The sequence below is a fragment of the Hypomesus transpacificus genome, unplaced genomic scaffold (genome assembly GCF_021917145.1).
Source record: "Hypomesus transpacificus isolate Combined female unplaced genomic scaffold, fHypTra1 scaffold_48, whole genome shotgun sequence".
In the NCBI taxonomy this organism is placed as follows: Eukaryota; Metazoa; Chordata; class Actinopteri; order Osmeriformes; family Osmeridae; genus Hypomesus; species Hypomesus transpacificus.
In genome coordinates this window covers 1,310,963-1,327,304 of record NW_025813996.1, presented here as the reverse complement: position 1 = coordinate 1,327,304, position 16,342 = coordinate 1,310,963, and the positions used below count along the sequence as shown (strand labels likewise).

The 16,342-nt window shown below is 44.0% G+C and overlaps 1 protein-coding gene across 1 annotated transcript in view; it reads left to right on the top strand.

Annotated features, from left to right (window-relative positions):
- Positions 1–16,342, top strand: part of doc2b (double C2-like domains, beta) — a 298,538-nt gene that overhangs the window by 254,785 nt on the left and 27,411 nt on the right. Inside the window, exons 5-6 of the mRNA XM_047017138.1 lie at positions 5,185–5,311; positions 15,177–15,334. Coding sequence (XP_046873094.1) covers positions 5,185–5,311; positions 15,177–15,334 — 285 coding nt within the window. The remainder of the gene's footprint in view (positions 1–5,184; positions 5,312–15,176; positions 15,335–16,342) is intronic.

Below are 16,342 nucleotides of genomic sequence, written 5' to 3'. Positions count from 1 at the left end.
ACGGAGTAATCCTAATAATAATACCACCAATAACAATAGGTTCCCTCCTACCGGAGGAACCCTAATAACAATAGGTTTCCTCCTGACGGAGGAATCCTATAAAGGTAGAAACACTTAAGTGGCTTCGCCGCTGCGCGGCTTGGCCACCAATAATAACGATAGGGAAATTGTATATTTGCAAACACCCTTTTTCATATCATTTGAGTCGCGATGGTTTGTCATTTTGAAAATGTGGGTTGCCGAAAAAAAAGTTTTAAAACCACTGCAGTAGGCTATCACACTGAACTAATGTGATTAAGAAAGGCATTCGCAATTAAATAAAACTAATTAAGCGCATTAAGGAAAATAGGGAAATTCTATTTTGTTATCGTCGTCGTCATCTGCCGCTTGTCCGGGGATCGGGTCGCGGGGGCAGCGACCTAAGCAGGGAGGCCCAGACTTCCCTCCCCCCGGCCACTTCCGCCAGCTCTTCCTGGGGGACCCCAAGGCGTTCCCAGGCCAGCTGAGAGACATAGTCCCTCCAGCGTGTCCTGGGTCTTCCCCGGGGCCTCTTCCCAGTGGGACGTGCCCGGAACACCTCACCAGGGAGGCGTCCAGGAGGCATCCTAATCAGATGCCCGAGCCACCTCAGCTGGCTCCTCTCGACGCGGAGGAGCAGCGGTTCTACTCTGAGACCCTCCCGGATGACCGAGCTTCTCACCCTATCTCTAAGGGAGAGCCCGGACACCCTACGGAGAAAGCTCATTTCGGCCGCTTGTATTCGCGATCTCGTTCTTTCGGTCACTACCCATAGTTCGTGACCATAGGTGAGGGTAGGAACGTAGATCGACTGGTAAATAGAGAGCTTCGCCTTTCGACTCAGCTCCTTCTTCACCACGACGGACCGATGCAGAGCCCGCATCACTGCGGACGCCGCACCGATCCGCCTGTCGACCTCGCGCTCCATTCTTCCCTCACTCGTGAACAAGACCCCGAGATACTTGAACTCCTCCGCTTGGTTCAGGATCTCCTCCCCGACCCGGAGATGGCACTCCACCCTTTTCCGGTCGATTACCATGGCCTCAGATTTGGAGGTGCTGATTCGCATCCCAGCCGCTTCACATTCGGTTGCGAACCGCTCCAGTGAGAGCTGAAGGTCACGGCCCGATGAAGCCAACAGGACCACATCATCCGCAAAAAGCAGCGACCCGATCCTGAGGTCACCAAACCGGACCCCCTCAACACCCTGGCTGCGCCTAGAAATTCTGTCCATATAGGTAATGAACAGAATCGGTGACATAGGGCAGCCCTGGCGGAGTCCAACCCTCACCGGAAACAAGTTCGACTTACTACCGGCAATGCGGACCAAACTCTGGCACCGGTCGTACAGGGACCGGACAGCCCCGATCAGGAAATCCGGTACCCCGTACTCTCGGAGCACCCCCCACATGAGCCCCCGAGGGACACGGTCGAACGCCTTTTCCAAATCCACAAAACATGTGTAGACTGGTTGGGCGAACTCCCATGTACCCTCCAGGACTCCGCGGAGGGTATAAAGCTGGTCCACTGTTCCACGGCCAGGACGAAAACCACATTGCTCCTCCTGAATCCGAGGTTCGACAATCCGACGGACCCTCCTCTCCAGGACCCCTGAATAGACTTTCCCAGGGAGGCTGAGGAGTGTGATCCTCCTAAAGTTGGACACACCCTCCGGTCCCCCTTTTTAAAGAGGGGAACCACCACCCCGGTCTGCCAGTCCAGAGGCACTGTCCCCGATGTCCACGCGATGTTGCAGAGTCGTGTCAACCAAGACAGCCCTACAACATCCAGAGCCTTAAGGAACTCCGGGCGGACCTCATCCACCCCAGGGGCCCTGCCACCGCGGAGCTTTTCAACCACCTCGGCGACCTCAGCCCCAGAGATAGAAGGGCCCCCCCCCGATGTCCCCAGACTCTGCCTCCACGTCGGAAAGCGTGTTGGTGGAATTAAGGAGGTCTTCGAAGTATTCCTTCCACCGATCCAGGACGTCCCCCGTCGAGGTCAGCAGCGCACCATCCCCACCGTATACAGTGTTGACAGAGCACTGCTTCCCCCTCCTGAGCCGCCGGATGGTGGTCCAGAACCTTTTTGAAGCCGTTCGGAAGTCATTCTCCATGGCCTCGCCGAACTCCTCCCATGCCCGGGTTTTTGCCTCCGCGACCGCCAAAGCCGCGTTCCGCTTGGCCTGCCGGTACACATCAGCTGCCTCTGGAGTCCTACCAGCCAATAAAGTCCGATAGGCCTCCTTCTTCAGCTTGACGGCATCCCTCACCTCCGGAGTCCACCACCGGGTCCGAGGGTTACCGCCGCGACATGCACCGACCGCCCTGCGGCCGCAGCTCCGGTCAGCCGCTTCAACAATGGAGGCCCGGAACATGGCCCATTCGGACTCAATGTCCCCGGCCCCCCCCGAGACATGATCGAAGCTCTCCCGGAGGTGGGAGTTGAAGCTCCTTCTGACAGAGGGTTCCGCCAGACGTTCCCAGCAGACCCTCACATTACGTTTGGGCCTGCCAGGCCTGACCGGCGTCCTCCCCCACCATCGAAGCCAACTCACCACCAGGTGGTGATCAGTTGACAGCTCCGCCCCTCTCCTCACCCGAGTGTCCAAGACATGCGGCCCCAAGTCCGATGACACGACTACAAAGTCGATCATCGAACTGAGACCTCGGGTGTCCTGGTGCCAGGTGCACATATGGACACCCTTATGCTTGAACATGGTGTTCGTTATGGACAAACCGTGTCTAGCACAGAAGTCCAACAACAAAACACCACTCGGGTTCAGATCGGGGGGGCCGTTCCTCCCAATCACGCCCCTCCAGGTCTCACTGTCATTGCCCACATGAGCATTGAAGTCCCCCAGGAGGACGAGGGAATCCCCAGGAGGAGCGCTTTCCAGCACCCCCCCCAGAGACTCCAAAAAGGGTGGGTACTCTGAGCTGCCGTTTGGTGCATAAGCACAAACGACAGTGAGGACCCGTCCCCCCACCCGAAGGCGGAGGGAGGCTACCCTCTCGTCCACCGGGGTGAACCCCAATGTACAGGCGCCGAACCGAGGGGAAACCAGTATTCCCACCCCAGCTCGACGCCTCTCACCAAGGCCAACTCCAGAGTGGAAGAGAGTCCAGCCCCTCTCAAGGAGACTGGTTCCGGAGCCCACGCTGTGCGTCGAGGCGAGGCCGACTATATCTAGCCGGAAACTCTCTACCTCGCGCACCAGCTCAGGCTCCTTTCCCGCCAGCGAGGTGACGTTCCACGTCCCTAAAGCTAGCTTTTGCAGCCGAGGATCGGACCGCCAAGGCCCCCGCCTTCGGCCGCCGCCCGTCTCACACTGCACCCGACCCCCATGACCCCTCCTGCGGATGGTGAGCCCACTGGAAGAGGGTCCCACGTTGTCTCTTCGGGCTGTGCCCGACCGGGCCCCATGGGAAAAGGCCCGGCCACCAGGCGCTCGCCATCGAGCCCCACCCCCGGGCCTGGCTCCAGGGGGGGGCCCCGGTGACCCGCTTCCGGGCAGGGGCAACTGAGAACCATTGTTGTATTTCTTCATGGTTGGTTTTTTGAGCCACGCTTTGTCTGGTCTTTCACCTGGAACCTGTTTGCCTTGGGTGACCCTACCAGGGGCATGAAGCCCCCGACAACATAGCTTCCAGGATCACTAGGACACGCAAACCCCTCCACCGCGGTAAGGTGGTGACTCAAGGAGGGAGTCAATATTTTGTTATTTAGTAGCTAATTCGCTTTTACAATCGATAATCAGCTGCTTTCAAAGGGGCTGGCTAGCTAACAGAACGACAATATAAAGTGGATATACTTTCAGTATAGATCAGTGAATTTTGTTACATGTGTTTACTGATGTCAACTGCCTGCATATTGCAAATGACAACTGACTCAACTATTGTGCATGTAATGACTTCTGTTATGAACTAAATGTTTAGATGTTTGTGGTGGTCCGACAATTTATCAGAGAACCAATTTAGTACATTTTGATAATACATAACATGCAATGTATAATGTAGGAAACAGCAGACAAATGAAGGCTACTCGGTGGCACAATGGTTAACACTGCCCGTGTCCCTGGCCAAGACATGGGTGAGTGCTTGGTCCTGGCCCCCAGGCGCCGTAAATGAAGGCTGCCCACTCTTCCTGACTGTCCTGGAAGGACGCCAGTCATGGATGGGAGAAATACAGAGAGTGCACTGTGCACTATCTATAGTTCAAGGAATCAGTTTTTGTGTGTTTCACTGGCATTTGAAATTCCATTATGCTGCTTTTTAGGATTCAATTTTCTTCCAGAAGCACTGTGTAATTATCTTTTGACCACCTCTTCTTTGACAATTACACATACATAAAAATAACATATTTCGCAGCACGTAAGCTCAATGTGAACTGAGTGCAAAAAAATAAAATAATAATAATATTGGATTAGTATATCCACATAAGCGTATTTCACAAAGAATCACATATACACTACAGTAGTTCTTTGGAATATTAAACCTCTGCTTGAGCATTGTAATCATAGGAAACATTAAATTGTCCTTTTAATCTCAATGACATGCTAGTCTTGTAGGTGTTATATCAGTAGAAAAACCATGGTGTTCTGTGCATGTAGCTTTTTGCAGTACAATAAACATACAGTAAAAATGTGACACATGCCACTGTAGTTCAATGAAGTGCATTGAAAACTACAGTTCTTTTATTACACCCACGATACAATCTTGCTTATTGTTGTATTTTAGAAATAGTGGGCTACGGTTAGTGTCTGATCGTGGGTGGTTTGTTTGGACTGTGCAAATCTGGCAACCAGGACTGAGAAACAAAAATGATTGTTCTTGGGCTGTAAAGTTTTACACTTATATTCATATCCTCTTATTTAGTCCATCATACTTCCTCACCAACTAAGAATAAAGTTGTCTTAGAAACAGGACCCACAGTCCATTTAGATAAGCTTGACCAAGTTACTCCCTATGTAACTAAGTTAAGGTCTTCTCTTCTTGTCACTCTGTCCATCTTATTTATTGTGGCAGTTTTGTGTATTGATAAATACAATTAATGTATTTTGATTTATTTAAATGAGTAAATTGGTAAATGGGTGAATGCTTCTTGTATTCTTCCGCCAAAACCTTGACTCAAACTTTAATTTGCTTCATGTTTTGTTTCTTTCAGGATTTCAGTATGTGATGAGGACAAGTTCCGCCATAATGAGTTCATCGGTGAGACACGTATCCCCCTTAAGAAACTCAAGCCCAACCAGACCAAGAACTTCTATAACTGCCTAGAGAAACAGCTGCCTGTGAGTTTCCCTGTTACCTGTTGTTACCTGTTGTACTATGTGCACCTGACCGAAGAGCACCAGAAGCACCATTTCCCCACATGTATGCATCCTTTTTGTATTTGTGGTAATTTTGCATTTCAAGTTACTCACAACAAGAAGTTCTCCAGACCACTAGGGGCAGTGCAAAGTGGAATTAGCTGGGTTCCCTCCCAATAAAAACAAACTTGTTGACAGCCGAGGCCAGGGGCCCGTTCTCCGTACGTCGCTAACTCAGTTAGCTGGATTTGATTGTTGACGATTTGTCATTATCTTGGATTGTTCGGTTCTTCAAAGCTCATTCTGGACTTGCTGTTATAGCAACAAGTCCTTTAGCTTAAACCTGCTCGGGGGCAGGCTTATTTTATGTAAACAAGATTTGATTTCGACTTTATAAGCAGAGGTGATACAGGAAGTTTGTCACAGACATGCCTTGTCTGTTTTTACGACAACCCTGTTGCGGAAGGTGCAAGAATAAATAGAGAGGGTACAATTTCTGGGGAAATTGTAGGGCGTGCTTGCTTGCGTCGGTTGCAGGTGGGGCCGCCCCCTTAAGTTTTTCCCTCAGAGCGATATTTTCAAGCATTTAGCCTACTCAAATGGCATAATTAATTAAGAACCCCCTTTGAAAAAAGCTTCTGTAACAACGTTGTCACCGACAGTATTTCAGATGGAATCGTGATTCAAACAGTAACGTCTGCTAACTAAAAATATGCCCCCAAAAACATAAATAAATTTGATATTAATTCAATAGAAGTTGGCTACGAGCAAGCTAGCTGCTGTTGCTAGCCAAACGTCACTGTGGGGATTGTTTGGAAGCGCCAGAAATTAGAATGTTTCTTTTGACATAAAGTTTAGGCTGTGGCATTGAAGAAAGCGACGCACCACACAAGCTGAGTTAAAATACATTATTTATTGTGACATTACTTATTGTACATGCAAGTTTTGATTTGCTTAAATGTACATGTGCTGCTAGTACAACACAGCACGATACTTGCCGTGCAACAGCACATCAATGCACGTTCTATCCATGTGACGTTGTTAACGTGTGCTGTCGACGTTGTGACGTAGGCTAGAACTGAGTACCCTTCGTTGACATAAGGCACTTTTTGCTACAAAAACTTTAAATTAAAATATAAGCAACGCAATCGAGACCCAGACAAATCTTTTGATGCAGGGGTTGTCTATGTAGTCCAAATATTGACTGATCTGTAGGGTGGCAAAAATAATAATAACTAGAAAAGGCTGTTCCTGCGAACCAGCATTGAGAATGTTGAAAACCTGAATGGGGATAGCTGACCATGCTGAAAAAGCTGAAAATAGAGAACATTTTGTAGAAAGTTTTAAGCTGAAGCTTCAAAACCCCCGAAAGGTAATTTTTAAAGGGGCTGGAGCTGGACAAAGGCATAAAACTACAGAAAAGAGAGGACAAATGCAAAAAGAGAAATCATTCAGAAGAATTTGAAAATGTAGTTGAAAATCATTTGCTCAGGTTTCAAAGGCCTGAAATATAAGAAAGAAAAAAGCAAAACAAAAAGTGAAAAAAATCTGAAAGAAGAGAAACAATGCATAAAAATCAGAACATTTAGCAGAAAATTATTTGCTGGAGTTTTTCAAATGTATGTTAGACAGGACCTGCAGCCAGATGAAGGCAGGAAAGTACAGAAAAAAGCAAAAAGCAAAAGTATTGGCAGTTGGTACTGCTATGAAAGGTATTTTAGAAAGGACCTGGAGCAAGATGAAGGCAGAAAACAGAAGAAAAAAGAAGAAAAGAAGTAGAAAAATGCAAAACAAAAAGGGGGGAAAAATTCAGAAAGATGAGCTGCAGGAAAATGTGAACATTTAGCAGAAAACCAGTTGTTGAAGTCTGGCTTGAACGAATTTGAAGGTAAAAGAACAACACTGTAATGACTTGAACTTGCTGGAAAAAAGGCAGAATTGATTAAATGGCTGAAAAAAGTCCTAGCAGAAAAAGTTGAAGGTTTAAAGAAGGAGATGGGAGATTAATTATGTTCATATTTTGGATTCTTTTTCAATCCTTATAAAATGAAGCCACCTAAAGATTCGAAATAAGTTGATAAAAGGGAAAAATTAGCAGAAATGTCATTGCTGGAACTCTTTTCAGAGCTGGAAAGTACTTGTGGAAGGACAGTGGAACAGTGAAGAGGGTTGGCCAATCGGATTGGTTCCTTGTTTGTTGTAACGTAGCAACCGTTGGTCATTGGCAACATTTCTAACCTAGAATCTAGGTTTCAGGTTCAAGACGGAGGAGAAACTAATCATGTGTGCCTGCACACCCAGTCCTGTTCAGAAACTTAATTTAAGATGACATCAAAATAATAATCCATAGTGCAGGGTTGCCGATGTTGTCGTTGTCCCTGGTGAGTTTTGTATATGTAAATAATAAGATCATGCTACATCTAACCGGCGGATCATTTCTTGCAAGTGTGTCAAAGTGGTATGTATTAACACCGTAGGCTTGAATAATAACCGAAGGCGTGAAGCTACAGGGAGGATGCAATGGGAGACGTTCTACAGTAAGCTATATCTACTGCTTCAAATTGAAAACGGAGACCATCTTTTGATTAAAGACAAGTTCCTTAACCTCTGTTGTCAATATCGCCAATAAAAAGTAAATACTCTTCAGTTACGAAGCATTTGTTTGTAGCTAGGTAATAACGATAGTTATTACAGAAAGACCGTAGCTATGTGACCTGTAGTGATGTGTCTTTCGTGAACGATTCGTTCATTTTGAACGAATCCTTACAAGGTCTCGGGAGTAACGAGTCCTCTCAAAGAGTGATACGTACATTTTCTCGTGGCCGCGCATCGAGACTGTTGCATAGGCTCGTCCAAGTAAACAGAAATTATTTTTTCATTTCCCGACTCGGTCTTCGGGTTCGAGTCTTTGGATCTTTTTTCACGTGACCTCCATAGGCTCTGTAAGGTTGCTTGAGGAAACGAACGATTTGTTCATTTCCCAACTCGGTCTTTCTACGAGTCTTTGGATCATTTTTCACGTGACCTGCATAGCATACCTGTCAACACTCCCGTTTTCCCCGGGAGTTTCCCGTATTTCACACCTATCTCCCGCCCCCCTCCCGTTTTGTCATTTCTCCCGTGAAACTCCCGTAATTTGTAGGCTATGGCCAAACCTCGTTATATAAATATTCACATCAATATATTATTTCAATGTTGTCCAGTTGCCAGATCTTGTATGAAACGCATCTTACTCACATAATACATAGGCTATCATACAATTTTCAACCCATTTGTGACCGCAACCAGAGCCCGTCTATAATAACTAGATTCTGTGCCGCAACCCACAACCCAGTTGCGCTGTTGATATCTCCGCAGGTAGGCGGGATTATTTGAAAAATACACGGTTGATTTTTTATACAGAATCACTGGTGCTACGGCAAAAAAATATATATAGCTGCAAATTAACAGTAGGCTACACAGTAGCGGACTGGCCATCGAGAGCACCTGGAGAATTCCCGATGGGCCAAAGCACTTCTGGTTGCCTTATAATTCGCTTGCCTTATATTTTCTTTTACTACTAATAACATTTCGGCAGAAGATTGAGCGACACGGTTGGCCAGCAACATGGTTGGCCGGCCCCCCTTTCCCCCAGGACGGTTGGTCTATTCCAAATGAACATCTATGCACACAACAGTGACACTGACAGATCGAAAGCTAGCTAGTAGAGACAATATAAAGTTGGAAAACCAGGCCAAGAAATCAAACGTAATTACCTTCACTAGACAATGTTTTACCAATTGAAAAGGCAGCTGTTTGTTTTACATAAAGCCTCAAAAACGTTTTAGCTCAAATCAGCCACAAAAAAGTAGCTTGTGCGCTATGCGCTGTCGCATTAAGCGTGGAAGTCCCTATAACTAGCATCACATCAGGCACAGAAGTTGCATGCATTAGCAGGGCGCTCGCTGTGGTGGCGTATATGGGACTGGTTCTGGTGGGCCGGCCTGGATCAAAGTCCAGGGCCTATTTTTACTCCCAGTCCGTCCCTGATAGTAGGCTACATGGCCGGAGGAATTTAATGTCTAATCAGCAAGCTGCATCGACAATTCCCACGCTTTCTGCAAAGTGTGTCATGCCGATATCGCACACGGTGGGAAAAATGATGTTCTGCAGCACATGAAATAACAACGGCACAGTCGCGATGCGGAGGCCCACAAGGGCAAACAGGCGATTTTGAGCTTTGTAACTATGGGACGGACGGAGGCAGCCACCGTGTTACAGACTGAACTGAAAATGGCACAATGTTACAATAAAAACAAATAAAAAGAAAACATGAATAAATCCCATTAGATTAAGCCCCCCCCCCCCCCCAAAATAAAATCCCGGATTTTGGTACTCCAATGTGGACAGGTATGCTGCATAGGCTCTGTAGCTAGAGGAAACGAACGATTCGTTCATTTCCGATTTTTCAACAAGTCTTTGGATCCTTTTTTCACGTGACCCGCATTGTATTTTTTGGTAGAGGAAACAGTTTCCTCATTCCCTTTCGCGTGGCAGCTGTTTTAGTAGGACGTGAATGATATTCGCTCAAGTCATCATACTGACCGTTGAAATGAACGAAGGTTTGTTCATTTTACTGAATGAGATTCAAAGAACCGAATCAGTAAAATGATCCGAACTTCCCATCACTAGTGACCTGGTTTTGCCGTTATATTGGCAGCCATGATGACAGTAGGTGGACTTCATATTTGTTAGTCAAAGCGGAGCGAGCGGTTGTCGTGGGAGAATTCCTACTGTGTTAGATTTACTGCTTCAAATTGAAAACGGAGAAGATATAGTAAAGACAAGTTACTTAACATCTGTGTTCAATATTGTCAATCAAAAGTTAAAACTTTCCAGTTACGAAGCGTTTGTTCGTAGGATTAACGCCAGCCGCAGCAAACACTTACCCCAGCCCCGGTTTGGCTGTTCGTGACGGTCAGCTATGACAGTCTTGAGCCTCGATTTTTGCAGATTTCTGTGAAAGTTGCTCAAATAAAAACGATCTAGCCAGATTATGTACACTTTAAGATCAATGTACATACCTTGTTTGGCCAATTTGGTCGATGGTGGAAAAAAAGTCAAACCGTTTTAAGTTATGGAGAGCCATCACGCTAACAGAAATTTAGCTAGAATCCACACCTCAAACAAGTTAACCTAGATGCAAAAATGTACGTCCAATCCAATAAATGAGGATATTTTCCGAGACCCAAGACTCTGCCGAAACCATAGACATCCTTAATGTGTCTGTGCGGTCAGAAATACAACTCTTTTGGCAGTTTCCAAAACGTTTACACAATTCTGCTTTCATGGTGCGTGTCTGTTTGGTTGCCACGGTGATGGTGCAGCTGTGACCGCTAACGAATGTCTCATTAAGAGGTGAAGATAAAAAGGGAGTTGTATTATTGTTGTTCATTTTTGTTATTATTTGTGTCATTGCTCATTTGTCACAGATATAAAGATTCTTCTGGTTCTGCCATGCAAAAATGGAGACTGCAGAAGCAATTTTCAAATGGCTTTGCAGATTTTAAGGCTATAGTTTAATTTGCACTTTATTTCAATTTCATTTACAGTTTATAGATTTATAGATGTATATTATTTGAATGCATTTATTTTATCACCTCGTTTTAATTGATTGAATGATTTATAAATAATGTGTTTTTTATTCATTTAAAGTAAAATCCTACTATTGGTCTTTTTTATTATTATTAAAAAGCCTGACTTGATCCTTGAAATGTTTTCTTGTCACAGCTTGATTTGGTCCATGAATTATCAGCCTGTTCGGTGTCTTGATACAGTATGGGTAAAGCAGGTTTACATAAACGTTTAATAAAAGTCTTTGTGATGATCCCATTTTATCATGTAATGTTATTTGACAAGGTTTTTGCTTGTTAAACAGTAAGTGGATTTGGTTTATTATTGAATACAAATCAAACCAAGAGTGAAGTCAATGAAACCTATACATAGTTAATATTTAATGGGCCCCGGGCCACTTTGTACTATAAAAATTGGGCCTCAAGGTCAAAAAGGTTAAGAACCCCTGGCCTAGCATATCGTATTTTTCGTGATCGTCATTTATATCATGAATTTGTTGAAACCATATTGTATGACATTCAAGATGATAATCAAAGTTCGAAAATACAAAAACATAGGCATAGCCTATTGTAATAAGCGATAAAACATCTAACATGGTCACTACTATACATTTAATTTGGTCTGCTACTTTTTGCCAGCCCTCTTTCTTGGATTTTGCAGACTTTGAGGTGTTCCCTGGCATTCTGATTAAATCTTCAAATTCGGAGTAACCTTCGAGCAAGCTGTTGCTCTGTTGCGGAAAAAACGGGGCGCTCTTTTTGGCCATGGTGAGTTGCCATAGACTTATGTGAGCAGCCAATAGCAGTGTTGCTGATCAAGTTTACTACTATCGATACATACTCCCTTTTAGACCTACGCATAACTCAATCCAGCTATACTAATTATAAACAACATGGGTGTTCGAAGAACCCAATTAGCCAGATAATGATTTGCCAGATGATGTCATCTTGGATGTGTCATTTGATCTCGGATGTAATAAGCAACGTACGGAGAACGGGCCCCCACCGTTCCATAAAGAGAGTTTACCGAATAAGCCGGACTTGTCAGTTAGTCTGACTCATTTTGTAGTTCATTCGATTTCATAAAGCTTGCTCAACGCAGTTCGAACTCAGTTACTATGGTAACTTATGCTTCAAAACTAGCCTGGTCAGGCTTAAACCGTGTTCTTGCTTAACCAGACTTTCCTGTAACACTGACCCAACGGGAAAACGATGATTTACCACGGACATTCTCATTTTCTTATTCTCATCAGTTCAATATGTAGGCTCATTTATAGAAAATCTACTTAAATAACAACATTTAGCAACAACAACATTTAGCCTATTGTATTAAACAATGATGAACAATGATTAGATACACACTATAGCCTTAAATGTATGGCTATGGTAGTTTGTGATTTCAGGCATAGGCCTATATCTCAATCTAAATTATCAGAGTATAATTATCATAGCTATATAATTGTTAACAGTAGCGTACAATTGCAAAACGAACTTAAAATCCATCATCTATCCTACATTTTCCCGACCATAAAAAAAAAAAAACATTTTAAAAAGTTAGGCTACTGGATAATGTATTGATTATTAGTAGGCTATTTATATTAAACAATGTCAAAAAATTCAATTAAGATGCGTTTACAATGTGTCTGTTTTTTATAGGGCAATCCCCGATTAAGATTTTTTTGGTTGACCAAGACTCGACTAAAAGGTCTGAAAGTCGACTAATCGAACTTTGAAACACTTAAAAAAATTAAAAACACGTACAAACATTTTCGCGATCTGACTCAATGGCTGCTGGACATTGCAGATTCAGCCGCTAACAGCCTACTAATAATAAGACTTGTATCACCCGTCCTGTTGTAACCGAATGCCGATGGTATTTAGTATCTCTTACAATGTACTACAAATTAAAAATATTGTTTGTTTAACATGCAAATAATCAGAGCGCTTATCACTGCCTGAAAACTTACAGCATGCGAACTTACCTAGAAGCTGAGTGGGGAACGGTGCAACAGAGAAAGATTTTGTTGTCTTGGCCGGAGAAGATAATGTCATTTGATTTGGATGTGATTCTTATAATAGGCATATTCATTTTTCAACCCAGCGCGCTAGCATGAGCGAAGAAGGGCTAGGCCAACTTACATTTTTCAGGTGGTAGGCTACATTATATTTGACGTAGAACTATGAAAAATAAACCATTGTTGGCAGAGTTTGCATTCAAAGTTTTTCGAGTCACCTGGTACTTTGTAAATGTAAATGTACTTTAATGAAATGCCGCCATACCACAGATTTCTTTGCCATTTTGACTAATAACACTGACAAAGTAGGCTATGGCAGAGTTTGTAGTTCGGCAGCCAATTGTGCTCATGCCGTGTGCAAAATACCAAAACCAAACAAAGCGCAGATTAACGAAAGGGAAAATAGTAACACCTTTTGCTTTATTTATCTTAAATAACATAATCTACAATTGCTGTAGAACATTTAGTTAATTCAGCAATGAAGACACAAGCGGAAATCAGATCTCACACTGCCATACGGCAGCTCGACTAAAAAAATCTTAGTCGACCAAGAGCGTATTGACCAGAAAATCGACTAGTCGACTGAGTGGGGACAGCCCTATTGATTACTACTCACGTTACATTGAGGTTGCCAATCTCACAAGCACTTCAGCAACAGCTGTGATTAAGAACATAAAAGCCATCTTTAGCCGCCATGGGGTGCCAGATACACTCGTCACAGACAACGCAGTTTGCTGCCGCAGAGTTCTTAGATTTTGCTAAAGATTACAACTTTAAACATGTAACCAGTTGCCCCCATTACCCGCAAAGCAATGGGGAAGCTGAACGTGCAGTAAAGACTGTGAAATCCCCGTTGCAGAAGAGTGAGGACCCTCACAAAGTGCTTATGGGGTACAGAGCAACTCCTCTTGCCCATGGAGTATCACCAGCGCAGCTCCTGATGGGCCGCAACATCCAGACACCCCTTCCAGTCTGTCCAAGCACTCTCAAACCAGCATGGCCAGACTTGAGAGCTTTCGAGTTGAAAGACCAAGAGCTTAAGAGGCAACAGGCTGAAGGATACAACAGATGACACAGAGCACGGGAGACACCACCACTCCAGCCAGGTCAGAGAGTTTGGATACGGAATGTACCACACACAGGAGTCGTCTCTGGCTCAGCAGGGACACCACGTTCATATGTGATCCAAACCTCAACAGGCAGTCTCCGAAGAAACCGGTCACATTTGAGAGTGGTGCCTTCACCGTCTGGAAACCATCCACACTCTGAGACTGACAGACTGAATTTGTTTAGTGTTGTGAGTATACACGGAGCAGAAAAACCTCCATACCACAACAGAGAGGATCAGGCAGTCCACCCTACCTCTCAGTTAGGTTATGTACCGTGTTCATATGAGAAAAAGACAAGGAAAATGAGATGTGGAATGGATGTCTAGATATGTGTCGAGATATGAGATATAAAAAAAACATGAAGTTCATTTAACTAGTTTACCTATGCTCATGTTTATAGATGTTAAAGGTGCCTGCTATCCCCTGCCTTGTTGGTAAAATCAGCATTAGGCTTTAGCAACATATGATTTAAGTTTTCTGTAAAGATCCTGAAAGTATCAGTTTAAAAGGGGGAGATGTAGTGAGCAGGTTTTGCTATGTAATGAGTGCACATGCGAGAGTGTTCAGACTTGAAGTTATGCCAAGTAAACGGTCAACCTTATACCTTGGTCTTTGGTCCATTCCTTATTAGAAGTACTATAAAGTACAATAAAGTAGCATCATACTCAAAAAGACTTGAGGCTGTCATTGCTGCTAAAAGTGCTTCAACAAAGTATTGAGCAAAAGTCTGTGAATACTTATGTACATGTTATATTTCCGTTCTTGATTTTTGCAATCTATAAAAAATAAGAAACCAACATTTTTCACTTCGTCTTTGTGGGGTATTGTGTGTAGAATTCTGAGGTAAAAAATGTATTGAATCCATTTTGGAAGAAGGCTGTAACATAGCAAAAGGTAAAGCACTGTGAATACTTTCCGGATGCACTGTATTGCTTTTAATGGTATATAAGATGGGCCGCTAGTGTTGGTTGTTGTATAACATATTTTCTTTTCCTCTCAGATATTGTAATTTTTAACGTTCAAAGAACCCCGTTTTCTGTGATAGGGGGCACTTATTCAAATCCATTGATTAAGCTTTTTGACCTATAAATTCCTCCGTCCCTCCCTCCAGATTGACAAGACTGACGATAAGTCCCTGGAGGAGCGGGGCCGCATCATGATCTCTCTCAAGTACAGCTCCCAGAAGTCTGGCCTGGTGGTTGGCATCGTCCGCTGTGCACACTTGGCCGCCATGGACGCCAACGGCTTCTCCGACCCCTATGTGAAAACGTAGGTGTTTACCTTTCACATCCCAGGTTCATTTGTCAGTTCATCAGCAGGTTCAAAACAGAAAAGCCCTATATGGTTCATAGATACAATGTCAGAGATTTGAGAAAGTGTTAAAGAAATAGGCTCTGGTATGTGACATGAGTCCTCACAAAGACTAGGGTGCACACAGGGCCGGATTAACCATTAGGGCAACTGGGCACTTGCCCAGGGACACATGACATCTAAGGGGCCCTGGACAACGTCAACTAAAATGTTATATCACGTTATGAACGCAGTCCTAACTTTTCTTAATGTGAGTACTTTATTGCAACTCGTTCGATCAAAATGTTATGTTAAATCACGTCAAAAACAGTGTTTGTGTAGTCTAGTAGCCAGTGCCGCCGCTCCCATAACCCGCACTACGTGCTGTGCGCAGGGTACCAACTCCTGAGGGGGCACCAAAAAATAGCCAACTGAAAAATCATCATAGTTATAATACTTATAATAGCCTACCGATATTATTTTAGTATAGAAATATTAGACAAATATATTACAAAACAGGCAGAATAAGAGATGTATTTAAATGCTCAAAAAGAGTTACCATGGTGATTTTTTTTTTGGGGATCATTTATGGGGTAACATTTTTTACAGATTAAATGGATTTAATAATATTGCGATTAATCGCGATTAATAATATGAAATAATGCGATTTACAGCCCTTTAATTTATTTGATTTGACCATTTGCCCCTTTTACACAGAGATCCAATAATATTGCCGTAAAGAGAGACCATCATTATACTTGCTTTTCATGTTTAAATTAAACCAAATAAAGCTGGCATAATGCCGCCTTGTGTGGGATTTTAGATTGCTTTCATGCATCGGAGGCATGATGTCAGTGTCTGAATTAGTGTGCGTAGTCCCACCATGCCGGCTCTCCCTTTTACACAGATGTTGATTTGGCTCCGTGACCACCTCCACTGACGGCTTAATGATGTACAACAACCACCTCCCATTCGTGTAATCCCACT